At 42.9% G+C, this 27,969-nt stretch overlaps 1 protein-coding gene across 5 annotated transcripts in view; it reads left to right on the forward strand.

Annotated features, from left to right (window-relative positions):
• Positions 1-1,830: 1,830 nt before the first annotated feature.
• VSIG4 (V-set and immunoglobulin domain containing 4) overlaps positions 1,831-27,969 on the forward strand; it is a 104,393-nt gene continuing 78,254 nt past the window's right edge. For 4 of the 5 annotated variants that reach the window (XM_048863314.2, XM_048863318.2, XM_048863317.2 and 1 more), the window contains exons 1-12: positions 1,833-2,030; positions 4,980-5,088; positions 7,877-8,004; positions 9,590-9,714; positions 10,637-10,712; positions 12,101-12,162; positions 13,013-13,094; positions 13,395-13,522; positions 20,472-20,720; positions 24,322-24,427; positions 25,545-25,610; positions 27,014-27,077. In XM_048863314.2, coding sequence (XP_048719271.1) covers positions 1,917-2,030; positions 4,980-5,088; positions 7,877-8,004; positions 9,590-9,714; positions 10,637-10,712; positions 12,101-12,162; positions 13,013-13,094; positions 13,395-13,522; positions 20,472-20,720; positions 24,322-24,427; positions 25,545-25,610; positions 27,014-27,077 — 1,309 coding nt within the window. In that variant the 5' untranslated portion in view covers positions 1,833-1,916. Of the gene's footprint in view, positions 2,031-4,979; positions 5,089-7,876; positions 8,005-9,589; positions 9,715-10,636; positions 10,713-12,100; positions 12,163-13,012; positions 13,095-13,394; positions 13,523-20,471; positions 20,721-24,321; positions 24,428-25,544; positions 25,611-27,013; positions 27,078-27,969 lie in introns of all 5 variants that reach the window. The other variant, XM_048863319.2, reaches the window with a different exon arrangement.

A 27,969-nucleotide genomic window follows, 5' to 3' on the forward strand; every position in this document is an offset into this window, starting at 1 on the left:
CAATTAACTTAGGTTACCTTGCATAATGACTTAGCCACTCCCAGTCTCTATTCAAGCCTATTTCCCCTTGTTTTTTCCTACCACCCCTGTCCCCCCGAGACGTTCTTGTTAAACCCTGGATTTGTGCTGGAAATGGCCCACCTTGATTATCATACACATTATAAGGAGAGTGGTCACTTTAGATAAGCTATTACCAGCAGGAGAGTGGGGTGGGAGGAGGTATTTTTTCACACTTTGTGTGTATATAAAAAGATCTTTTACACTTTCCACAGTATGCATCCGATGAAGTGAGCTGTAGCTCACGAAAGCTTATGCTCAAATAAATTGGTTAGTCTCTAAGGTACTACAAGTACTCCTTTTCTTTTTGCGAATACGGACTAACAGGGCTGTTACGCTGAAAGATATTAGAGTGCCTAAATCCCACCATGGCAACCTACAAAATTCCTGCTGAACCCTGTAAGGCATTGAGTAAGTTTAGGCATTAAGTTTTCAAAATTCCCTAGGCAGCTACATCTGTGTCCTGGCATGCACAGTACTGCCTCACTCAAGCCAACAAGCAAGTCAGCAACCAGGGAAGACAGGCATTTGGCTACCTAAGCTGCAGGTGGGGCGTGATGTGGTAGCTATGCACAGAGGAAGGGTTACCTACCCTTCAAGATTGGCCTGGAGTCTCCAGAAATTAAAGATTAAAGACTGTCATGTGATATCTCCAGGAATACATCCAACCAAAACTGGCAACCACAGAGGCTATCAGGTAGATCATGTCCCATTCAAAATCTAGATGGAGGAAAAAGTTGTGCCCACCTTATAACATTTAGCTCACTGGTTTGAGTACTTACCTTGGACGTGGGAGACCCAGGATCATTCCCCACCACAGCAAGAGTTAGGGGGAGGATTTGATCAGGGGTCTGTCTCCCACCTCTCAGGGGAGGTGCTCTAACCACTAGGCTAAAGCCTATAAGGAGGGCAGCACCATTGTCACTACCTCCTCCTACTGTTTTGCATGGAGTGAGGTAGCTGCCCCCGAAAAAGCACCTAAGCTGCCTGACTCCAGGTCCTGGGTTCTTCGATGTGAATGGCTAAGCAGAGAGAGGCTTAGCAGGCATCCCGCTCCTTGGCATTGCCCTTTGCCTCGGTTAGGCGGCTCGCCAGGTAGTTTAGACACGCTGGCTTTGAGGATTGCATTCCTAGGGGCCTGTCGCTCCCCATTCGCTGAAAAGGGAGCCCAGCCGCCTAACTCGGGCTTCGTGTGTCGCTCTCGGGTGCTGAAGCGGTAGCCGCCAAGCCGCTCAGCTGCACCCCACCTCCATCCCTGGGTGGCTCCCACCCACGTGACGGGAAAGCGGCGTCTCCCCTTAGGACCTGGCGGCGGCAGCAGCCGCAGAAGCTTTCAGGAAAAACATCCCGTGAAAGCCTGACCCTTGGCACTAGTGCAGCAGCCGCATGCTGGGCCCTGGGCCCGTGGGTGGGCTGCTACCCCCAAAGTGGGGGCCCGCTGCGGGAGGCTCAGGCGCTGAGCGCCCCCAGCTTGACCCTGTCGCCACCTAAACCTGCCCCCTCCCCGTCAAGAGCGGCCCCCCCCGGCCCGGAGGATTAGCCCCTGGCCCGGGGCCATTTGCCAACCAAACTGCGCAACGTCGCGCGTTAGATTGTTTGGCCCCTTCAGGGCATTCCATTGACGTCATCGAGGCCCTGAAGGCCCCGCCCCTCGGCTCGTTCCTCTCCGAGCCATAACAACCGCCACGCTCAGAGTGGTGGCGCGCAGAAGGGGGTGGGGCCAGACCCGGCAAGGCCCAGCCAATGAAGAGGCTCGCGAAGGGAGGCCCCGCCCCTCACGTAGCGTCGTTGGCTTCCGGGTAGGCCTTTGCGCGCGGCTGGCGGTTGCGTGGTCCGTCGTCTCCCATCTGTGCGCGAGGATGAAGGAAGCGGTGGCCGGTGGTCCCGGCGCCACCCCCGTACCCGGCTTCCTGGCGAAGCTCTGGGCCCTGGTGGAGGACCCGGGCAGCAATGATGTGATCGCCTGGGGCCGGGTAAGCGCCCCCACCCCCCTCCCGTGGGGCAAGGCGCATGCTCGGCAGCGCTACTCGTCTCAGCATCCGGGGGGGGGGCGAGAGAGCAGCTGGGCGTGCCCGGGGAGGGGGAGGCAGGGGCCAGGAGGAGGTCGGGCCCAGTACGTACGACGAGGTTCATTAGCAGTGTAGCAGCACACGAGGGCAGCGTTTGCAGGGGTTCGAGCTAGTGCACGAGTAGTCCTTGGGTGTGCACGTGCACCATACCGCTTGTGCTCACTGACTGAGAAGGGGTGGGTGTGTAAAACAGGGCCGTCAATAGGTGGACTGTGGGCCAAAACTGGGCCACCAGACTTCTTTTTTTTTTTTTTTAACTGGACCCTGAAATTTTATTCTTTACTCTGGAGTCTGGACCTTGACAAAAAATAATTGACTACCCCATGTATAAAGAGTGTCTGGGTATATGTCGCATGCACACATAGTTGTAGGTAGATAGATATGCCAAGAACACAGTCTCCGGTGGTGGGTCTTGGGTTTCAGATCCCTGAAAGGGGCACAGTAGTCTGGAAAGGTTGAGCACCACTGTCATATACTGTGTGAGTGCCTTTGTGTTGTTAGGATTAGCATAGTGCAACTAAGGGTATGTCTCAGAGTAGCAGCTGTGTTAGTCTGTAGTCACAAAAAGAAAAGGAGTACTTGTGGCACCTTAGAGACTAACCAATTTATTTGAGCATGAGCTTTCGTGAGCTACAGCTTGCTTCATCGGATGCATACTGTGGAAACTGCAGAAGACATTATATACACAGAGACCATGAAACAATACCTCCTCCCACGCCACTCTCCTGCTGGTAATAGCTTATCTAAAGTGACCACTCTCTTTAAAATGTGTATGATAATCAAGGTGGCCCATTTCCAGCACAAATCCAGGTTTTCTCACCCTCCGCCCCCCCACACACAAACTCACTCTCCTGCTGGTAATAGCCCATCCAAAGTGACCACTCTCTTTAAAATGTGTATGATAATCAAGGTGGCCCATTTCCAGCACAAATCCAGGTTTTCTCACCCCCCCACCCCCCTCCAAAAACCACACACACAAACTCACTCTCCTCTAAGGTGCCACAAGTACTCCTTTTCTTTTTGTGGCACCTTAGAGACTAACCAATTTATTTGAGCATAAACTTTCATGAGCTACAGCTCACTTGCTCGGATGCATAAAGTGGAAAATGCATTGAGGATTTTTTTATACACACAGACCAAGAAAAAATGGGTGTTTATCACTTCAAAAGGTTCTCTCTCCTCTCCTTACAATGTGTATGATAATCAAGGTGAGCCATTTCCAGCACAAATCCAGGGTTTAACAAGAACCTCTGAGGAACAGTGGGGGGCGGGGGGTAGGAAAAAACAAGGGGAAATAGTTACCTTGCATAATGACTTAGCCACTCCCAGTCTCTATTCAAGCCTAAGTTAATTGTATCCAATTTGCAAATGAATTCCAATTCAGCAGTCTCTCCCTGGAGTCTGGTTTTAAAGTTTTTCATAATGTAAGTTGCGATATTACAACAGAAAAACTTCAAAACCAGACTCCAGGGAGAGACTGCTGAATTGGAATTCATTTGTAAGGAGAGTGATCGCTTTAGATAAGCTATTACCCGCAGGAGAGTGGGGTGGGGGGAGAGAGAACCTTTTGAAGTGATAAACACCCATTTTTTCATGGTCTGTGTGTATAAAAAAATCCTCACTGCATTTTCCCCTTTATGCATCCGATGAAGTGAGCTGTAGCTCACGAAAGCTTTTGCTCAAATAAATTGGTTAGTCTCTAAGGTGCCACAAGTACTCCTTTTCTTTAAAGGTATGTCTACACTGGAAACTTCAAAGCACTGCTGTGAGAATGATCCCGTGGCAGCACTTTGAAGTGCGAGTGTGGGCACGCGTGAGCGCTAGGAGAGAGCTCTCCCAGTGCTCCTGGTAATCCATCTCCACAAGGGGATTGGCTCTGAGGGCTGGGAGCCCACTAGCACTTTAAAGCGCTCAGACTTGCTGCACTCGGGGGTGATTTTTCTCACCCTTGAGCCTGCAAGTTAGAGCGCTATAAAGTGTAAGTATAGACATACCCTAAATGTGTTGATCAGCCAGATGCAGAATTACAAACAATTTAATTAAAAGCAATTCTCACCTTGCAATTAGTGCTTTAGAACATCAAATTCGAAAGGTTCTAATTTAACTTTGTTGCTATTTACTTCTGACGCCTAATCTTGAACAGCGAATGTGCACTAATGGATATGCTCCAAATAAATTTTAGTCTCTAAGGTGCCACAAGTACTCCTTTTCTTTTAGCAGGAGGATAGTGAAAGACCAGCCCAGCAAGTCCAAACTTGGAAATAGAATGAATGTAAAACTAGTTCAGCTACCATAAAATGGCTGTTTTTATCACTGGGTTACGCTCTTTGTACTTTCAGTATCTCTTTGAGATAATCTGTGTATTTATATGTGATGACAATTGTGAGCAAAGCAATGGAGTGCAGAGGAACCTCCTCAGAAGAAGGAAGTCGGAAAGAAGGCCTGACTTTGGGGAAAGTGGGAGAGCCATCTTGTGACTGAATTCCAACACGCACAAGCGATGCTTATATTTTGTTGGAGGAGCTGAGACTTTCTTTTAGAAAGACTGTGCCATATTATCACAGCTTATTCGGGAGGCATGCTTTTAAATGGTTTAGGCTCAACATTTAATTGGAAAGGGTTTACAGCACCTCACTGTCAATAGAAATGCTGCTGTGGATATCTTTTGGCTTTAAACTTTTCCTTGTAGTACTGGAACTCAAAGGGATCCTATCAACTTAAAAATCTGTCTGAATTTATTTTACTTGCTCCTTAAAGAAGCCATTTCAGGTAGTTACCAGCCTAGAAGGCATTTGCATCTAAGCAGTTTGGAAATGTATTGTTCTTTAATTTGTACCCTTACTTTGCTTCTAGGGTGGCCAGAGCTTTTGCATTTTGAATGAGCAGAGGTTTGCTAAAGAACTACTTCCCAAATACTTCAAACACAACAATATTTGCAGCTTCATACGTCAGCTCAATATGTGTAAGTAATGGCTGTTCTTGTGTGTCAAATGCTGCTAAGTTTGCTACCACGTAATATGGAATATCTTTAAACAAAGGAATGGAGTTGACTGGGGGTTGAGTGCTCTGACCTTTTTACCCCTGAAAGCTGTGGGGTCTAATCTAGAGCCCTGTGTGGGACTAGTGTAGAGGCCTGCGGGAGGACCAGGATCCTGTGGGTCATGCAAGACTGACTGCCATAATGGTTGGAGTGGTATTCAAAATAGTCCCATACAAGGCTTTAGTCTAGTCTTGAGCTTGGCTCACAGCAGAAGAGGTGTATGGTGGTGGAGTTCATCCCAGACTTGGCTTGTATGCCTCACAAACTGCTGCTCACTTGGGTGCTATAGTTGGTCTCTGCTCAAGAGGATCCAGAGCTAAAATAACAGAGAATGTTGTTTGGGATGATGTATATTGGCAGAGCTGTGCAGGGGATGCTTGCATTCTGTATTTGGCTCCAGCTAGTGCTATTAATACTGCATTTTCGTGAGTACTAAACTTATAAATATTTAAAAGGAAGAAAGGCTATATGTACACACATGCATTCGTCTTTTGGAAGACAAAATGTTCTAGTCTGTGCGGCATGGTTATGTTGAAACAGGATTAGTCACATTGATACATCAGCTGGATTAAGTTTCTCATTCATAAGCAGCTTTTTTTTTTAACGCCCTCCTTGAAAGTATGGTGCATTGTTCTTCTTATAACACCATAAATGTGCCCTATACAGTTCCTCAGCCAAGGCTGAATGAGGTTCTGCTCCAAAGACACAATACAGTGCTACGCTGCAGAACAAGCAGGTTGTTGTCTGGTAGCTGGAATACTTCATGGGACAACTGGAGATGGAAACGATATAGAAAAACTACCCTTAGTGAAACTTCCAGTGTTTATCACTTTAAAATTTTCAGTCAGACTATGTTGTGTAACCCCAGGAAAAAGAGTAGGGTACCATGGGGAAGTCCCAGACTTATCAGAAGAGCTGGATGAAATTTATTTTTGACAACAAATGCAAATTTGGGTCAATAGAAACATTTCCACAAGTTCATGTTGAATTCACTATTCTGTTTCGATTTGGAAAGAACAAAATCCAAAAATCAAAATGTTTTGTGTCCACGCTTTCAGAATGTTTTGATTTCTCTCAATTCGAAACAACTTTTCATTTAGAATTTTGCTTCAATTTCATTAAAGGTTTGCACGCACACACATATTCCCCCCCCCCCCCCCCCAACGAAACATGTTGTTTGACCCAGGAACAAACTATTTTTGTTTGTGGGTTTTTTGGGGGAGAGGGTTGCTTGTGTTTCTTCCTCCCCACTCCAATTCGGCCAATGAGCCAAAAAATCAGTTACTCACATAGCTCTGCTTACCTGTGACCCTTCCCTGGGGTATAATTCTTTAGGAACTATGTCCGTGAACTGGAGGAGTCAGCTACTGAATGTTCCTGATCACTGCAAACAAAAGCACTCTTTACTTTTGGAGAGCCTCCCTTGTCACGAATGAAAGGAAGGTATTTCATTATTTCAGACCCCTTTTTGAAGGGAAAGGAGGATTAAAAGACTTGCAGAAGAAACAGATTTGCAGTGGCTTGACGGAATGATACTGGGATTTAGTCATTTCACAACATTCCCTTGGATTATGTTGGGAAGTGACGAAGGAACTCTGCCCTTGGCTGAGTAGATTTGTACAGACTTGTCCACATCTCTGATGGTTAGATTCTATATTGGATGTAGGAGATGAGGGGATCTGTTAATCTCTTGGCATTTAGGGTGAAGTGGATGACCTCTGAGCATCCAAGGATTAAATAAACAGTTACTAGTTATCTTGTGGCAAGACTGGATTTAAACATGTAAAAGCTCCCCTGTCCCACAAAGAAACACAGATGTATGGGGCTTGATATTCCTGCTGGGCCCAGCCAGGCGTTGAGTGCAGTTTTCAGACTTGTTACCCAGAGAGCTGTATCCTGGTAACCAGACGATGTTGTTGTTTACGTTGGAAACTTAGGTTGGGAGTAGCAAGAACCCATATTACCCCTCAAGAGTGTGCTCTGCATCCTCATCATAGTATTTATGGCACTGATGGAAGTAGAACACAATGCCACCATGCTATTTTTAGAGCAGACATGCTGCTTTCCTGCTGAGTGATGTAGGGAGAGCGGCACATGTGTGTGTTCATACATAAACTGAGCCTAACTCTCCCCTGGGCTGTTCTCCTCTCCCTTCCCTACATTATTTTTCTAATCGAGGGTAGTACGTGAAGATGCAGTTTCTGATGCATTCAGTTGCCATGTGAGGGTAAGAGCGAGAGATGAACAATGGGTAAAATCATGGCTCCATTTAAGTCCATGGTAAAATTCCCATATACTTCAGTTGGGCCAGGTATTTACCCAAGGTATCCTAACAGGTCATGTCTCTCTCTCTAACTTCCCTGATTCCTTGGAAATCACTGTTCAGCTCTTTCCTCCCAGTCCTATACCATGCCTGCTTTCCAAACAACATCCACTTTCATTCCCTGGGAATGGAATCTGTTAGCCCATGTCGTTACACTCCATAGTACTGCAGGTGCATTCTCTGGCTGTGAAGTTCAGCATCGGTTAAGTGGCTGAGGGCTGGGGAAAGGTTATTTGGTCTCTTTCAGGTCCTGCTTTTGTTAACTTTATTCTTACGTGCTACAGCTATTATCATCTTACATGGATTTGGTTTTTATTGTTTAACTGCATGTTTTGAATTTCCTTTTGGCTGCTGAGAGAAATTAGTGCTCTAATCTTTCCTCAACAGATGGGTTCAGGAAAGTGATTGCCTTGGAGAATGGTATGATTACAGCAGAGAAGAATGCAGCCATTGAATTCCAGCACCCTTTCTTTAAACAAGGGAAAGCAAACCTACTGGAAAACATCAAACGAAAGGTATAGTGCACTGAGCGTATTCATTCTTTTATCAAAGGTAGTTTATGTGGAATAAGCTGTTGGGTCTTAGTCTACTTCCTAGCCAACAAATTCTGCATGACCAAAAAAAGCACGGTCTCACTTGTGCACAGATTTTTTTTTTCTGCTGCCCTGTTCAACAGATAATCTGAGGATTGGGTGTTGCCATATAGAGCGAATTCAGCCCCTTCAGGTTATCCTGGTGTAATGTAGAGGACGCTTGCCCCATTTATGTTGTACCTCTCCTGAGGAAAAACAGATGACCTTAGTCTGCAGGGCCATCAACCTAGTGCACTTTTTTCCACATACTAAACTCACACACTGAGTCTGTCTTGTAACAACTGCTTTGTAAAAACAGTATTTGATCATTAGATGCCAAAATCTCCTTACCAAGCAGCGCGCACCCAGAACATTATTGTGCTGAGTGTAGTGTGGACATTCAGCAGTGTGCAAATGTGCATTGAGCTCTGTGGAAGATCCTTTTGGCTCTTGTGTTGCCTGAGTTGTTAAAGACCAGGATGTAGATGTGAGGACTAGTTAGGAAGCTACAATTTTATTTTGGTCGATGCCCTATCTTGTGATTTCAAGTTCATGCAGCTCAAGTGCACCAAATATATATGCTGTTCTGATGCTGCCATCTCCTCCCTTCACACCCCCCCCCCCCCCGCCCTCCCTATTTCCTACAATTGTTAGCTTTTTTGGGTCAAAACCTATTTTCTGGTTCCACAGAGCGAGTATGTTGGAATAGTTGGCTCACGTCGTCTCCTAAGACCGTTACGTTAGATGGAGTCCTCTAACCTGGAGACACAAGGTTCTCTGGGAATTGGTGCTGTGCTTAGAATGAAGCAGGCAGGATCAAAATGCATTTTGATCAGGATACCAAGTATGCATGTTAATCTCTAGTGTATTACTGATTATTAGCATCTGCAGCCACATTAGCATAGAATCATAGAGATGGGAAAGAATTAAGTCTCTAGTCCACACCTGGTAATTCTGGATTATCTAGTTGCTACTCTAAATACAACTATCTAGATCCCAGTAAACTTCTAACTTGCTGCCTTGTTATTGTGATATGGGCTGGTTTCAGAGTCTATAATGTGCAATAAGAAGGGTTTTTTTTAGCTTTCTGGTTACAGCAGGTTTGTACTCTAGCAGTATTGGCAAATTTTCATGTCAGTAATATAGAGAGTCCTTGAGGGGAGAAGACTGAATCTGTGCTAAACTTTCAGCATGATGCATGGTGTTAAATACCCACCCTACCATGATAGCCACACTCCTTTTGGCTTCCTGATTCTGTACGCTTTTAAGGCTAAAAGGATCTAAAGATTGTGGAATATTGTTTCTTTGGGGAACAAGCGTGAATGATCAGTAGTAGATTGTGTCTGCACTGGTGTGATCTCTCATGCACCGAAGCATGAGTTTATAGTTCAATTTTACCTAATCCATTGAGGCAATCCAGACACTGTTCTTCTGCAGAATCAATAATCAAATTGTACTGTTCCTTATAAAAATGAAATGCATGAAGTATAGACCTTAATAAAGCACCTGCAACCCAATTCCATTTTAGGTGTCTGCAGTGAGAGCAGAGGATCTCAGAGTCTGTTCGGAAGATTTACAGAAAGTGCTTTCTGAAGTCCAGGAAATGAGAGAGCAACAGAACAACATGGATGTCAGACTGGCTAGTATGAGGAGGTAGATGATGTCTGTATTTCAGATGAATATATATTTTGGACATTGATTGTATCTAATTAATGGACCCAAACTTTAGTTTCCTAGCTTAGGAGTTTCATATTAATCAAAAGCATATAGCTTAATTATTGTCCTGTACTTTCCTTTGAATAATCCATGTTCCAGTTTTCTGTGTTTCATTTACCTACATGGCTCAGCAACTCCAGTATGCAGAGCCTGGGACTGTGAATCTGTTAACACTCATGCAATTTCAGTTTGATTACTAGTCTCAGAATCCATGCCAATGTTTGTGTTCTAGTTGATGATTGCAGCAGGAAATGACTTAGTCTTCCTAAATACAAAACAGGGTCAGTTGTGGTTGTGTGAGAGGAGGTCAGGTGTAAGTTGAATTTGCATGTCCTAGTCTCTCTGTTCCTGCAGATCCATTCCTATGGACACTGGGTTATCCCGTTCTGACCTCTGACAAGCAAGCAGCACCAACCAAAGTTGGTAAGTATTTTCATCCCCTGCTAAACATTCTTTTGTGTTTCTTTGAAGTAGCCATTCAGATTGCTCTGAGATAGTCCTTGCTACGCTGAGCCTCTCCTTCTCTGAGCATCACACAGTGATGACCAGTTAGAAGAAAGCTATGAGCATAGGTACCTCAGGAGGCTTTGGATGGACACCTCAGACCAAAATGAGTGGCTGAGCAGCAGAGGATGTGAAAATCCCCAGTACCAATTGGTTGGTCCAGCCTGATGGAGGATGGAGCGAGTTTAACCCAGAGTCTGGATTGGTGGGTCTGAGTCACTGATTCCCAGTTACCCAGGGAAGGAATGTTGTCTTCAGTCCCTCAGGCTAGTATAAACTGTGGAAACTGTGCAACTAGAGCATAGGAAGTAAACTCTCTGTTCATCCCTCCCACCTGATTTATTCTGTGTTGTAGGGAAAATAAAGCCCTGTGGAAAGAAGTGGCTGTTCTAAGGCAGAAGCACAGCCAACAACAGAAGCTGTTGTCTAAGGTACCATTGCAGCCTCTTCAGTGCTACTATCCTTATTCCTGCCTGTCGGTGACATTCCGTGGCATTCTTTCATTACGTAGAATGACAGATGATGCTGTTATACGAGCATTGTTGTTGTAGCTGTGTTGGTCCCAGGATATTCGAGAAACAAGGTAGGTGAGGTAATATCTTTTATTGGACCACCTTCTGTTGGCAAGAGACAAGCTTTTGAGCTTACACAGAGCTCTTCTTCAGCTCTTCTCTCACCAACAGAAGGTGGTCCAATAAAAGATATTAACTCACCCCCATGCGCGCACGCGCACACACACACCCCGCCCCCCCGTCTTAACTCTGCAAGAAACAGGCCATATTAATCCACCCTAGGAAAAGCAATCACAGTTATTATACATCCAGCGGGAAGTGGGGCAGAGAATTTTAAGAGGAGTGTTCAGGGAAAGTTTCAGGGAAAATGATTGAGCATGTGGGAAAATTAGGAGGCTGAATGAAGGTGGATTGTTTAGGTCCTAAACCAGGGATTTGAAGTATATGTGGTGCACAGAGGTGCACTGGGCCTGTCCCATACAGGACCTGGGAGAAAACCTTGCTGTTCACAGTAGAAATGGGGAAAACAGAGGCTTTGTCTACACCAGAAAGGGTTTGCTGGTATAGTTCTACCAGCGCACCCTCAGCTTATGCCAGCAGAAGGACAGCATCTACCTTAAGACTTTTGCTGGCATAGCTGTGTCGATTAGAGATGTGATGTGTGTGGTTTTGTTTTTTGTTCTTTCCCACACTCCTAACTGGCATAGATAGCTATGCCATCAAAGCTTTTAAATGTACATCAGGCCAGAGTGTGGGATTTGGGAACTGCAGGGACCTTGGTGGAGAATAGAAAATCATGAAATTGTGAACGAGTACAGCTAAATCTATGAAAAAGGAACAGGAGTACTTGTGGCACCTTAGAGACTAACAAATTTATTTGAGCATAAGCTTTTGTGGGCTACAAGATCTATCAGGGATCTTGAAGACCAGGAGAGCGAGGCTGCTAAATTCTGGCAGTGAAGATTTTTGAAACTGAAAATTTAGGAATTGTCCTGCTGAAGGAACTTCATGGTCTGTTTGGTCTGTATCCTGTCTGTGGTGATTGTTAATACTTCATGCTTCAAAGAAATATTTTTTTTAACTGTTAATTCACCTACCTGGGATGATCTAATTTTGGGGGCCCTCTTATTTTGTTTTTTTTTTTTCTTTTTTTTTTTTCTTAATCTAAAGACAGTCACGCCAATTGGTAGTATTTATATCTAACACATCTACTCTCTGCTGATAATTTTGTAGCGAAGCCAATACATTGATACTGAGTCGATTCTTGGTATCCATCCATTTGATCACATTTTCTTTGCTTTCCTCAGATCCTTCAATTTATACTAAGTTTGATGAGAGGAAACTACATTGTGGGAGTCAAGAGAAAAAGGTAACTAATTTTGACTATTTGGTGGCCAAAGAGCTCTTGTAAAGGTCCCTTAAACACTTACTTTTATTATTTTTCCCTCCTTTCCTAGCTCATTCTTTTTTTTTTTTTTTAAACCAAGTCATCAAATTTCGTAAATGGAGACTTTTGAAAGATTTTACTTTTTTGGACTATAACACCCCCGCTCTCTCTCAGAAAGACGGGTGGCGCATGTCTGTCTATATGCATGTGAGAAAGAAACAGCGGTGGGACGTGTGTCTTCCTAACTGTGCTGCCAGTGCAGGCTTCTTCTGAATTTTGCATGTGCCCTTTTTTTTTTGGTTACTGTTAAAATTGTAGCTCTGCTAATTGAAATGCGGCTTTGTGATTCTGTGGTTTTTATGTTGTGGGGCTATGAAGAGCTTGTCCTAAGAGTTGCTGTCCAAGTTTTTCTGTCCAGACTCTTTTCAAAGCAAATATGAGCAAATTCCTTCTCATTCTTATTTATTTATTATCATTTGTATTGCATTTGTATTGCAGTGTCAGAACCCTGTTTATGCTGGGCAAAGCATGTGAAAAAATTATGCCTGCCCCCAAGAGTTTTCCCTCTTATTCAATAAAACAAGTGTGTGTGAGACAAAAATACAAAGGATGAGGATAACAGTAATGAAAGCAAGCATTTTACACCAACTGTTTGATGGCTTTGAATCTCTTAAATATTAGTCCCTTCCTAGGTGCCCTTAGCAAATGCTGCTGCTATTCTACATAAGCAAGTATGTGAAATCGGGCATTACTATGACTTGTGCTCCTATTCTTAACTATGCATTACAGCTATATATATACATTATATATATATATATATTTTTTTCCTCAGATCTCTAACAGATGCGTCAGGCGCCTCACCTTCTAAATTCAGCCGGCAGTATATTCACCTACCTGTGGAGCATGGCAATGCGGTAAATTTTGAGGGGGCATTTAGGATAATGGATGTGTTTGTCATTGTATGGTCTGTTGAGGATATTATGGTTGCAAGATTGCTCAACTTTGGGTGAAACATTTCTGATTCTGATATAGAAAATGTTAAAGCTATTGCTATGTCCTCAAAACAATGGAAATACAGAGTTTGATGTTAAAAAAAAAAAAAAAAAAAAAGTCTAAATGTGGAACACCAATTGCAACAAGAATTAAAGACTGAGACCTTAATATGCCGGATGATTGATTTTTTTTTTCTTTATATTGTTTCCTGTGGCATGCAGGTGGCTATTTCTGAACATGATCCAAACGGTGAAAATGATACAGGCATCATTATTCAAGATGTCACCAACACTGTGGATGATGCCACTGATGAGCTGCTCACTCTAGTGCATACAAGCGGAAGTGATGGGTATGAATGAGAATGTGACCGTATTCAGACATTTTTAATACTTGTCATGATAACCTAAGTGGCACTGCTTGAATCTAAAAATGTAACAGCCTAGACAAATCTTTAAATATATTCAGTGCATTACAGGTTGGTTTGTTTTTAAAAGCTGTTAGAAAACATGAAGATCATTTGGACACTAAGCAAAGCACTTAAGTGGGTTCTTCTCTTTAAACATGGAAATGGTCTGATTTGAATCAAAGTAAACACCTTGAGTTGAATTCTGTGGGACTATTTACCTGCTTAAAATTAAGCACATGCTCAGGCTCTTACATGCTGAGGCCCTGGTACGATAATATCTAAAGCAAACCTTAGAGTTGTTACCCAAGTCTGGGCAGTTACCTTGATTCTACATAACAGTTAAATAGGTGGGGTGGAGGAAAACCTCCAGCCTGCAGCCTCAGACTCTTGTAGAATATTTGGGAGGAACAATATAAAACAGCCAAATGGGACCATGATGATCTGAAGGTGGGACTCAGTTACTGTATTGGCTGAAGACTCCAATGTAGTCGCCTAACAAATGTTTGTAAATTTGGCAATCTTCGTCTTTAGAAACTATGCCAAAAGTAAAAGGAAGGTCAATGTTTCTTGTGTGTCTCAGCCCAGGGAAAAGAGATCTTTGTTCCTAAAGAGAATCTCTTGTCCCTGCATGCTGAATGAGGAACCATGTAAAGCATGGAGTCTTTGAAACACATGGTTTCTCTTTCTCTCAATCTGCATGTCTTACAAAGTCCTAAGCCACACAGTTGTCGGCAACCAATACCAAATGCAGTCTCCCTTCAAAGCTTTGTAGTTCAAGTCTAGCATGATCTCCCATTTTTAGGGAGGATTTTTTTCAGCTCATGTCTTCAGATACTACTCCAGTTCTTCAAAATAGAATGTTCTGTTATAGTGCATTATCTAAGCTATAGTAAGTGATTCTCCACCTCTCCTTTTATAAGGGTATTTTCACTAATTTTACAAGGGCCTGGAATGATGAATTGAGCACTCAAAGGATTTAATCTGTTAGACTTAAATAAAAGGCATTGAGAACTGAGATATTAAAGCTTGTAATGGGAAATCTGACAGCCTCTATGCTGTTGAGGAGGATGAAAATCTCAGGGAAGAAGGCCATCAAGATGGAGTGAACCCTTCTTCCAGGTGATGTCACAGTATCCTTTCACACTGTGGATACCCCCCTGGGCAAGGGAACCCCAGTTATTAGGAAGAGACAGGTAATTGTAGTGGGTGATCTGATTAGTAGAAATATTGATAGTTGGGGAAGGTAGGGGAGAGGTCATGGAGGCTGGATTTAGACTGTCAGGTAAGAGATTGAAGTCCAGGACTCCATGGTAGCATTCTCTGAAATGCTTCCTGTTCCACATGCAGGGCCAGTTAGACAGTAGAACTTTAGGATCTCAATGAGTGGATGAAATGATGGTGTTGGGAGGAGGGATTCAGATTTATTAGGAATGGGGGAAGTTTTCAGGGAAAGTAGGAGCCTATACAGGATGGATGGGTTCTATCTAAACCAAAACAAAACCAGGTTGCTGGCATGTACAATTAAAAAGGTAGTAGAGAAGTTTTCAAAACAAAGGGCTGGGGAAAGTCAACATGTGCAGAAGAGTACCTGATTCAGATAGAGACTTCCCTTAGGGGAGGATTTATTAAAGGAGATGGTCTTTCCTAATAAAGAGGAGAGGATAGTAGTTGGCAGAGTCAGTCAAATGGCAGAGTTCCATTCTATTACATTACATAGGGGGGAGGGATAGCTCAGTGGTTTGAGCATTGGCCTGCTAAACCCAGGGTTGTGAGTTCAATCCTTGAGGGGGCCATTTGGGATCTGGGGCAAAAATTGGGGATTGGTCCTGCTTTGAGCAGGGGGTTGGACTAGATGACCTGAGGTCCCTTCCAACCCTGATATTCTGTGATCTATGAAGCAGACAACTGAATATTGACAAATTTTAAAAATGCTTATCTACAAATGCTAGAAATCTAAATACTATGAACTAGAGTGTCTGTTATGTCAATATTTTCATTTAATAGGCATCACAGAATGATAATGGAATGATAATCAATGGGACATGATTACAGCAGAGTATAAAACATATAGGAATGAACAGAGTAGGTCGTGCTGGTGAGGGAGTTGCAATATATGTGAAAGAGAGCATAGTGTCAAATATAGTAAAATCATGAATGATTCAAACTGTATCATAATAACAGGAATGTAGCAGTAGGCATATACTACCAGCCACCTGACTAGGAAGTGTGATTGTGAAATGTTCAGGAAGATTAGTGAGGCTGCAAAGTCAGAAAGCACGACGGGGATTTTGACGGGCCCCATATTGACTGAGTACATGTCCCCTCAGGATGGGACGCAGAGATAAAATTTCAAGACCCCATTTTTAATGACTGCTGCTTGGAGCAGGTAGTCCTGGAACCAGCAAGGGGAGAAGCAATTCTTGATTTAGTCCTAAGTGGAGAACAGAATTTGGTCCAATAGTGTTACACAGATAAAACTAAACAGGATCATTTCAGGGGACGAGAGAAGATGTCACATTTATTATAATAACACAATTTGATTTATGACTAATAACTCTGTGTGTGTGTATGTGTAATATATATATATATATATATAAATGTTCTGCAGCTGCTGTATAGTTACCAGTCCTGAATGTAGCTGAGTTCGTGGCTGGGTTCGTAGCTTGTGGTGGCTAACTGGCCAGGAAAGCCGGGCACAAGGAAGAGCTGGGTCTCTTGGGCATACACCGATGCCCTTCCATGTTGGCAGCAGAATGTTACCCTCCAAAGTCTGCCATCTCACCCATCCTTTTTGTAGGCTTTAGTTTGAATCCAGAGTCTATAGGTCTTTGGTGTGATTGATCACCCGTCAATTGCAGACATGACTGTCAGCCTAGGACCTGGTTTTGATGTTTCTTCAATTGTACTTTTGTCCTTTTGCCCTTTTCCTTTTAGGGTGGACTCTTCTTGCTTTGTCAGGGCTGTTGTCTGCATCTTCAGCCATTGGTGTTTCCACTTTATTTCATCAGGACAGGCTGGGGCTAGAGGTTGATTCCATCATCCATACATACCTCATTCACACATCTAAACTAATAAGATTACAGCAGGGTTTTGCAAAAATGAAGGTTGCAGCAAGCTTTTACAAAATGGAGTGAGCATTTTAAAATGGAGTTTGGGACAAGTTAAAATGGAGTTTGAGTTACAATATGGACAAGTGTAAGGAATGGCAAACAGTGAACAGAAGTTACAATGTTGAAAGTTGTAAGTTTCAGCGTTTTAAGCAGCAATTGGATTGAAAGTGGAACTCAGTTAGCCAGTTATTGGGGTAACTGGTTTTATGAATGTTGTTTCATTCACAAAACTTTGCTTGTGAAGTTATATTAATAAAGTGAACAATTAAAAACAATTTCATTGATCAGTTCTACAATATCTGAACCACTCAATAATGACCATAGTGTAATTACATTTTACAGGGTGGAAAATATGAAAGAAACCCACCACAGTAGTACTTCATGTCAAAAGCAGAACTATATAAAAATAACGAGGTTGGTTAAACGTAAATTAAAGGGAACAGTCATAAGAATGAAATGCCTGCTAGCTGCACAGAAATTTCTAAAAAAACCAAACTCTACGATAGAGGCTCAAACTAAATGCAAATTTAAAAAAAAACCCAACCGGTAATAGGACTAAAAAATGCCACCCTGGCTAAACAGTTTAAAAAAAAAAATTTTTTTTTTTAATTAGAAGTCAAATCCTACTGAGGAAAATGGAATGGAGCATAAACTCTGGCACGTCAAGTGTAAAAATAAAATTAGGCAGGCCAAACAAGAATTTGAAGAACAATTAGCAAAAGACACAAACTAACAGCAAATTTTTTTTATGTATGTTAGAAGCAGGAAGCCTGCTGAGCAACCAGTGAGCCACTGGACAATTGAGGTGCTAACGGAGCACTCAAGGAAGACTACCCATTTATGGAAAAGCTAAATTAATTCTTTGTGTTAGTCTTTGCTGCAGAGGATGTGAAGGAGATTCCCACATCTGAGCCATTCTTTTTAGATGACAGATCTGAGGAACTGTCCCCAGTTGAGATGTCAGTAGAGGAGGTTTCTGAACAAATTAATTAATGTAACAGTAATAAGTCAAAAGGACCAGATGGTATTCACCCAAGAGTTCTGAAGGAACTCAAATATGAAATTGCAGAACTACTAATTGTGGTATGTAACCTATCACTCAAATCAGCTGCTGTGCCAGATGGGAAGGTAACAAATGTAACACTGGTTTTTCTGTTTTGTTTTGTTTTAAAAAGGCTCCAGAAGCAATCCATGTAATTACAGGCCTGTAAGTCTAACTTCAGTATCAGACAAATTGATTGAAACTGTAGTAAAGAACAGAATTATCATAGCATGAACACAATACGTTGAAGAGTCAAAGTGGCTTTTGTAAAGCGAAAGCATGCCTCACCAATCCATTAGAATTCTTTGAGGGTGTCAAGAAGCATGTGGACATGGGTGATCTAGTGCAAGACAAGCCCAAGAAAGAAACCAACAGAACTCCACTGGCCATCACATAGTCTTCAGCTAAAACCTCTCCAGTGCATCATCCAGTGATCTACAACCCATCCTGGACAACGATCCCTCACTTTCACATGCCTTGGGAGGCAGGCCAGTCCTCGCCCACAGACCTGAAGAATATTCTCACCGGCAACTACGCACTGCACCATAGTAACTCTAACTCAGGAACCAATCCATGCAACAAACCTTGATGCCAACTCTGCCCACATACCTACACCAGCAACACCATCACAGGACCTAACCAGATCAGCCACACCATCACCGGTTCATTCACCTGCACGTCCACCAATGTAATATACGCCATCATGTGCCAGCAATGCCCCTCTATGTACATTGGCCAAACTGGACAGTCCCTACATAAAAGGATAAATGGACACAAATCAGATATTAGGAATGGCAATATACAAAAACCTGTAGGAGAACACCTCAACCTCCCTGCACCCACAATAGCAGATTTAAAGGTAGCCAATCTGCAGCAAAAAAACTTCAGGACCACACATCAAGGAGAAACTGCTGAGCTTCAGTTCATTTGCAAATTTGACACCATCAGCTCAGGATTCCACAAAGACTGAATGGCTAGCCAGCTACAAAAGCAGTTTCTCCTCCCTTGGTGTTCACACCTCAACTGCTAGAAGAGGGCCTCATCCTCCCTGATTGAACTAACCTCGTTATCCCTAACCTGATTCTTGCTTGCATATTTATACCTGCCTCTGGAAATTTCCACTACGTGCATCCGACGAAGTGGGTATTCACCCACAAAAGCTTATGCTCCCATATGTCTGTTAATCTATAAGGTGCCACAGGACTCTTCGCTGCTCTTCTAGCGGATATAGCTCATAGCTCAGTGGTTTGAGCATTGGCCTGCTAAACCCAGGGTTGTGACTTCAATCCTTGAGGGGGCCATTTAGGGATCTGGGGCAAAAATTGGAGATTGGCCCTGCTTTGAGCAGGGGGTTGGACTAGATGACCTCCTGAGGTCCCTTCCAACCCTGATATTCTATGATGTGATATAGTGTACTTGGACTTTCAGAAAGCTTTTGACAAGATCCTACACCAAAGACTCTTAAGGAAACTAAGCAGTAATAGGATAAGAGGGAAGGTCCTTTAGTGGATGAGTAACTGGCTAAAAGATAGGAGGAAAAGGTTAGAAATAAATGGTCAGTGTTCAGAGTGGAGACAGGTAATGACACCTCCCCCCGCCCCCCAACAGTGTGTACTGGGACCAGTACGATTCAACATATTCATTAATGATCTGGAAAAAGGAGTAGAGAGTAAGGTGGCAAAGTTTGCAGACAATACAAAATTACTGAAGATGGTTAAGTTCAAAGCAGACTGTGAAGAGTTCCAGAGGGATCTGCTAAAACTGGGTATGTGGGCAAGAAAATAGCAGATGAAATTCAATGTTGATAAATGCAAAGTAGTGCAAGTTGGAAAATATAGTCCTTACTATACATATAAAAGGATAGGGTCTAAATTAAATGCTTTCTTGAGTGATAACAATCCTGGACTCATCATGAGTAGTTCTAACGTCTGCTCATTGTGCTTTGTCAGCCTAAAAAGTTAACAATGTTAGGAGTCATTAGGAATGGGATGGCAATAAGACAGAAAATATCATAATGCCACTATATAAATCCATGGCACACCCACACCTTGAATATCGGGTGCAGTTCTGGTCGCACCATCTCAAGCGGTTTGTTAGAATTAGAAAAAGTAAAGAGAAGGGCAACAAAAAGGATTAGGAATATGGAACAACTTCCATACAAGGAGAGGTTGAAAAGATTGGGACTGTTCATCTTAGGAAAGAGACATACAAGAGGGAATATGATCGAGGTCTATAAAATCTTGATTGGTGTGGAAGAAGTGAATCAGGAAGTGTTATTTACCCCATCACATAACACAAGAACTGGGGTCATCTAATGAAATGAATATACAGCAGGTTTAAAACAAAGGAAGTACTTTCATACAACACACAGCCAACCTGTGGAACTTGTTGCCGTGGAATGCCGTGAAGGCCAGCAGTATAACTGGGTTCAAAAAAGAATTGAATTAAGTTTATGGAAGAGAGGTCCATCAATGGCTGTTCACCAAGATGGTGAGGGATGCATCCCCCTGCTCCAGGTGTCCCTAAACCTCTGTTTGCCATAAACTGAGATTAGACAACAGAGAATCAGTCACTCGCTAATTGCCCTGTTCTCTTCATTCCCTCTGAAGCATCTGAAGGCCGGATACTGGGCTAGATGGACCATTGGTCTGACCCATTATGGATGTTCTTATGTTTTTATGAAGTATTGTAGTAGCTGAGCTCTCCTGAGACTTTTCATTATGTGTCTTATATTTCTTAGAGAGCTCCAGACCACTCAAGAACATGATCTGCCTGCCTATGAAGCATCACAGCCCATTGAGTTAAGTCATACAGAACCAGACTATCCAGCCCAAGTTGCTGACAATCCTTTCAAGTCCAGTGCAGTAGGAAATCATGCCGTAGAGCTGCATTCCACACAAGTTAATGCTCCTGAAGATCCTGCATCAGTGATTGACTCCATCTTGAATGAGAGCAACTCCACAACTCAAAGCGATGCTTTTCTGGAGAGGTACAAAGTATCTTTATATTTGATTCTGGTGACTAGCCTATATACTAGTATTTTTGTGACATTACATTGTGTTAATTTTATAAAATGCTTCTAATTACAGATGTATGTACATATTGGAACACAGCAAATACCTTTGAAAAGCCTAGACCTCCCTCTCTTCCCTCCATTAATCATACATACATACAAACAATATCAGGGCTGGAAGGAACCTCAGGAGGTCATCTAGTCCAACCCCCTGCTCGAAGCAGGGCCAATCCTCAATTTTTGCTCCATATCCCCTAAATGGCCCCCTCAAGAATTGAACTCACAACCCTGGGTTTAGCAGGCCAATGCTCAAACCACTGAGCTATCCTTCCCCCAGAGACCCCACTCCTCATTCAGAAGCTTTGGAAAAGAGATGGGTCTTGCTCCATATGTAGAAGGTCAGCACAATCTATACTAGGTTAGGGGGAGTGAATTCCAGAGCTGTGAGTCATTCACAGAGAATGCATGCCCTCCGGATACTAAAAATCTCAGGACTGTCCCCTCAAATGGCCCAGCTGCCAACTACCATGGCAGTTTGTGGAGAGAGAGGCAGACTTCCTGCTAGTCAGGAGTCATGCTGTACATGGTAGGACTTTAAAAATCAGAGTCAGCAACTTGAAATGCACCAAGAAGAAATCAGAAAGCCAGTGGAGTTGTTGAAGATTTTATGTAATAGTTCCATGCAGCTGGTGCTATCAGGCAGGCAGCTGCAGTTTCTAAGCCCTGGTCTACACTGAGGGGCGGGGGGATCGATCTGAGTTACGCAACTTCAGCTACGTGAATAACGTAGCTGAAGTCAGCATTCTCAGATCAACTTACCGCAGTGAGTCGACTGCTGCTCCCCTTTCGACTCTGCCTGTGCCTCTCACAGCGGTGGAGTACAGAAGTCAACAGGAGAGCACTCGGGGGTCGATTTATTGCGTCTAGACGAGACATGATAAATCGACACACCCCCCCCCCCCACTGGATCGATCGCTGCCCACCGATCTGGTGGGTAGTATAGACCTACTCTAAGGGACATTTGTAAGCTGGCTCCCTGTGGAGCATTTGCAGTTATCCAGTCTACAAGTCACAAAGGTATGCACAGCATTCGTGAAGTCCAGATCAAAGAGACATGGTCCTGAATACTTTAAAGTGAAAGCAGGTGTCTTCATCTATCACTGCTGCTAGTAGTAACTGGTGATATGCAAGTACTCTCCAACTGCAAATCCCTTGAGCAAAGTAGTTGTGGTAGGAACCATACACTTCTATTCTTTGCCTGCAACCCTCTATCATATACTGCATCTTGTTCAGAGTTAGCTTTAGCCAATTTGTTCCCTTCCAAATGCCATTCTCAGTCAAGCACTAGGAAAGTAAAAAATGCCAAACCCTCTGGATCTGATGGGAATATTAGACACAGATCTGTGTCTCTAGTATCCTGATGGCATCCCAGCCCAAATCAATCTCGCTATCTCTTTCACTTGCTCCTCATACACATTGAACAGGACTGAATGGAATCTGGCATGAAAGAGCCCTCGTGGAAAAGGAGTAACTGTCCAAAACAACACACTCAGATCAACCTTATGATACATGTGATCAAAACATTCTGAGACGACAGCCCAGGCAAAAAAAGCATGTGACAGCTGTAAGGAGAATGCTGCAGTAGGCTGTGTTCGGTAAACCCTGCAAGACAGGATAGCAGTATTGCGTCACTTCTTAAATTTAAAAAAAAAACACAAAGCTTTTCCTCAACACAATAGTTTGTAACATACCCACTCCAATTCTTCTGTCTTCAAATTGATAAGTGGTTTGAGTTATTGTTTCACAAACTATTCAAGGTTTCAAAGGAAAAAAATAGGTGGAACCTCTAAAGTAATTTTTTTTTCTTCTGTATCATACAGAAAGCTGTTGGTCATGTGTGGCTAATGGAAAGCAGGTATCGTCTGTTCTCCATCTGTGCCAGCATTCTCAAAATAAGCCCGAGAATAGGGTGATGCTTAATACTACTTGGCAGGATCCAGTGGAAATAGGTCTCATTTCCTGAAATTGAGCATTGTATATTCTGGGTAGAAATCTCTAACTTAATTGGATCTGTCAATATTATAACATGGCAAGTACCTATTCTAAAAGTGAATGTTAGCATACATGAGGGGAGCAATAAACATCTAGCTGGACTTCTCCCAACCGCCCCAAAAAATCCTTTGCCTCTGGCAGGGGTTTGAGGCTGTCAGCAGTGAATTTATATGCTGCTGGGAAAAGAGGTTAGGCTGATCAGCCCCACAAACTGAAGTGCTTTCTTATCCTACAGAACAGGTATCTCAGTGACAATGACCATGAAGGTTTACACATCCAAGTTCTGGAGCAGCTGGAGAGTTAATTCTCAATGGTCCATTCAGCCTTAGCTGGGATTGCAAATAAGGGGACCAAATAGTGCCATTTTTGTGGGTTCTCTTTTTATCTAATGTGGACTCCTATCCAATAGAAGCTGGACTGAGACTAGCTCCACATAAACCATGTGGAAAACCATTAGTGACTGTTGGTCACTACTGACATAGGCTAGGTTTGGATCAACTTAGAGGTGATAGTCTCTCTGCCATCCAGTCCTCTAGCAGCACATACTCTTATAATTAACTCTTGCTTTAGGTTGAATGTGCCTTTATTCCGTTACATAAGAAGAGACAGCCATATTGACAAGATTGGTTACTGGAAAAATGATGTCTAATTAACTCCTTTTCATAGTGACCTTAGTGCTATCCTTCAGGGATGAATAGCAGCAATAATTCACAGTTGTTGGAGTGGTGGGTGCAAATCCCCAATATCCAGTGGGATATCACCTCACTGAGAACTCAAGACCTGGAGTATTGCATTGCAGTTGTATAGTTTTGTTTAGCTGTGTGTGTGCGTATGTATATCTATCTATCTTTCCATTGTGGAAAGTAGTTCAGTGTACAGTGAGGGGTTGCAGTCGGTCTCCTTTCTGGCTTACATGCTAGCTGGCATTATTTTCACATTTCCTTTCCATTTGAGGTCAGGCTCTTTGTGTTCTGCCAGCCACCATAGGAAGCAGGTACAGATTGGCAAGAATCTGGTTGCTTGTGTTACAACATAAGCAGTGACCATACAGACCTGCTTTCCCATGCTGCATTCAGCACTGCTGTTTAAAAGGCAAGAGCTGCTCATCCTGAATAAAATAAAGAGAAACTTCATGTATTTCAGACCACAGAAGGATCCTGAGAGTATTTGGAAAAAAATTAAAAATGAGAGGAAAATACATGCAGAAAGGGGGAGAATCGAAGATGGTTTTCCCGCTTCTTTTTGATGCAATAGGTATTGGTATATAGGCATGAGGAGGAAGACTATCTGACAGGTAAACAGTGCTGTATGTGTCAACGCTGCAGTTTAATGGGGTCTGTGGCATGGAAATGAGACCTACCTTGTACTTGCAGTGGCCCACTGTGGGTCCTGACCATTTCATATTTTTTTCCTGCTATCTCTGGGCCACTAGATTATCCCCGGGACTCTTCGCAGCCTGCAGTACAGTCCACGTGTCTTGTTTTCTGATGCATCTTGCTTTACATTGTCATTTTATTTCTTTTAGGGAAGAGATTCAGGATTTTCTGAATTGTATTGATGCCAGTCTTGAGGAGCTCCAGGCAATGCTGTCTGGGAAGAAATTTAACTTTGGCTCTGAATCCTTTAGTGATGTGAGTGTCTCCTTATTTGCACACTTTGATTTCTCAGATGTAATAATTGAAACAGTTACATTATTTCTCCTCCTGTTGGCTTTTATTCCATAGGTGTGTGTAGAGGAGAAGATCCTCATAAATACAGATGTAGAGAATGAAATAGTCACTGTAGGGACTCCTATCAGACCATCTTATGGTTTGTTACCCTCATGTACACGTCCCCATGTTACATGGAACAAGAAATATATGCCTATTTTTATATATAAAAATATAAATGCCTGTTAGCATCACAGACTGATAACCAAGAACATTCTCCCTTCGTGCCATGCCTTAGTTGCCTGTGTACCCACTAGATATTTGTGTTTGCTGCCCTAACTCTTGAGGAATTGGAGATGATGCAGCGTTTAAATATTTTTTTGGTTGGTGTTCACTGCCTTTAGAGGCACTATATGTAGGGTTTATCAGGTCAGATGTGTAATGTTAAACTGGGATGGGACTTTCCATTGCATCATTGTTACGATCTGTTTCTTGTATCTGTTGACTGGAAAGTCCTGAGGGGCTACAGTGAACAGAAGATGCAAGAAACTAACAGCCTGAATTTTAGTGCAGCGGAGCACTTGCTACTTTCATTGTAATCAGTGAGAATTATGGATGCTCAGCTCCTCTGGGGAAAAAAAAGACCGTGAGTATTTTGGGCCTTTTGGCTGAGATTAAGAGCAGCATCCGTTTATAAGGTGCATCTTCTAGCAACAGTACAGTCCTGAGGCATAGGAGATCAGAATTCTTTTCAGTTCTTGCTGTCATGCTCTGATACTGGACAAGACACTTTGCCTATGTGCCTCAGTTTCTGCTCCTGTAAATTGTGGAGGATACTAATCTGTCTCGCAGGCATCTTCTGAAGCTTCTGAAGTGCTCTTAGATTCTCAAATGGAAGGCCCTATATATTGTTGAATATAACACATCCTCTATTAAAGGTGGTGTCCTTCCATTGAAGAGGGGAGGAATGGACTCCACAATCTGCCTGGCCTCCTTTTCCCCCCTTCCTTTGTGAACCTGCATATGCTATGTGTGTCCTTGTGATTTTTTTCCCCCATAAATATATATTATATAGTATGTTCTTTCTCTTTACCTTTAGACTTTCAATCCTGAGCTCCCAGCCCTGGACACGAACTTGACAGATGCTTCATCCAATATGGAAAATGTAAGTGTTGGGGAATTTTTCTGGTGGGAAGGACTAACAAGGTATTGAAAGAGCTGAATTTTGTTTGACCCTAGTCAACAAGTTGTCTATGTGACAAGTGAAATTAATTAGAGATACAACATGAAAACTGCCATTCTAGTTTATTTCACTGTCCAAAGAGAGTGAAGAGCAGAAATGGGGGGGGGGGGGGAGCTTGAACTTTAGATTTATTTGAATTATCTCAGGTGTTACTATGTGCAGCAAGTAAGAGAAAGTTGTCTTGAGTGTCCTCTTAAAGTTTGCAAAGAGTCCTGTGGCACCTTATAGACTAACAGAAGTATTGGAGCATAAGCTTTCGTGGGTGAGTGGGTATTCACCCACGAAAGCTTATGCTCCAATACGTCTGTTAGTCTATAAGGTGCCACAGGACTCGTTGCCGCTTTTACAGATCCAGACGAACACGGCTACCCTCTGACTCTTAAAGTTTGTAATATTCCTACCTATTTAGGAAAACATTTTTCACCCATTCTCATTTTGCCTATGGTAGCGTACTCTTTGATTTTTGTCAATAGAGGTAGGGAATAATGGGGAGGGGGAAACCTAGTCAGAAATACTTTCAGTTCATATATTCATGAATTATTCACTCAACTCTGTAAATGGGGCATTGATGAATATTTGTTTTCATTAAGAATTGACACCAGTTCTTCATAGTGATGTAAAAACTTGAATAAAATACACTTCTCCCAAACACACCTCCATAGCAGCTTCCTAAAGGGAGACATAAGAACATGGCTGTTCTTTAATCCAGTTCTTAAATTCCTCTCTTGAAACAGAAAACTGGTGGAAAATATGGCTTCTGATTTTACAAATCTTGAAACAATATACTTTAGTTAAATACGCTTCTCTGTCAGCCTGCTTTGGATCACGTTAATCAGAGTAAAATGCTGGCAGCTTTCATCAGCTGTGATTTAATTTGTAAGCATTGAAACAGCTTTTCATGGTCTGCACTGCTGGAATAAAAGAGCTAGCAGAGCTTTTGGTTTTGGGTGAGATCAATATTTACTGGGAAACATCTGCTAAAAACCAACTGCAGCAAACCTGTACAGGGAATGTTAGTTACCTGAATTACAAGAAGCTCCTGAAAGCTCTTATTTGCTGCACTGCCAGCTTTCACCCTCACAAGCAGCAACAGTCCTTAAAGTCAGGGCTGTGCAGATTAGTAATGGAAAGGAGGGAGGGGTGGGTGAGAGAGTGCATGCATGCCATTTTGGCCTTTTTTTGGTGGAGGTTTTAGTTAATGACTACCCCCACCCTCAGACTCTGTAACTTAACAACAGAAAGCTGGAAGTCCCAATAATATTTGAGTCTAAAAATTCTCTATTGCTAAATGTGCTGCCTTTATTTTGTTTTCACTTCCTCTCTAGATTGAGGACTTGACGGACAGTGTTGAAGAGCTAAGAACAAGTGAGCGGGAAACAGGAAACAAAGGTGGGCAGCAGGGAAAACTGGGTCTTTAGACCACCCTAAAAATACAGCACTGGGGTTTGAATTTAGCTTTCCCAACCTGTGTTGGTATGACCTCACCTCCATAGTTGAGAGCCCAGTTCAATTCCTGTTTAAGACCCTGACTTTCCATTGGCTTTAATGGGAGCTGAGTCAAGCCCTTAAGGATTTAATATAACACCATCATCTTAGCTGTTGGATTTAATTTTTCCTCGTCTCCCTTGGCCATGTGTTAATGTTACCAAGGAGACTTTGCATTTTTAAATAATTCTGTTTGCGGTGGTGGGAGCAAGTGGAATTCGGAGAGCTTCAAAGTGTGGTTCACAGCTGCACCCCCTTTACTGTGGCGGTGTGGCCCACATAGACTGCAGCTCCCAGAATGTAATGCTCTGTCCGCTTTATTTATGGAGCGTGGTAAGTGTACATACAGCTTCATGTAATGTATGAGGTCCCAACTCCGATGAGTTTGCACTCTACTTCAGGCATGAATACGAAATGCAAGGGAGCCTCAAACACAAGGTGGTTGAGGCGACAGCAAGGGAAGGCTTCATGAAAGGAGGCATATTGAGACGTGAGAGGTTGCTCCAAACAGAGGATGCAGCATGGCAAAAGGTGCAAGCTGGGGAGTGGCCAATGGGTGAGATTGGAGCAGTTGTAAAGACACAGCCAAGTGTATGGATCTAGAAGCAGAGTAGGAGGAAGTACAGGAAAGATTCAATAATGCCTTCAGGGCACTATGTGATAAGGAAAGGCTGAACCTTAAATCCAAAGTGTAAAGACAGGAAGCCACTGAGGGGATTTGAGTGAGAGGAAATAATCTTTGGAGTGACAAGAGGGGAACTTTTAACAGCAGCAGAATGAGGAGAGGTAAGTTGTT

Source organism: Caretta caretta, chromosome 9 (assembly GCF_965140235.1).
Source record: "Caretta caretta isolate rCarCar2 chromosome 9, rCarCar1.hap1, whole genome shotgun sequence".
Classification (NCBI taxonomy): domain Eukaryota; kingdom Metazoa; phylum Chordata; order Testudines; family Cheloniidae; genus Caretta; species Caretta caretta.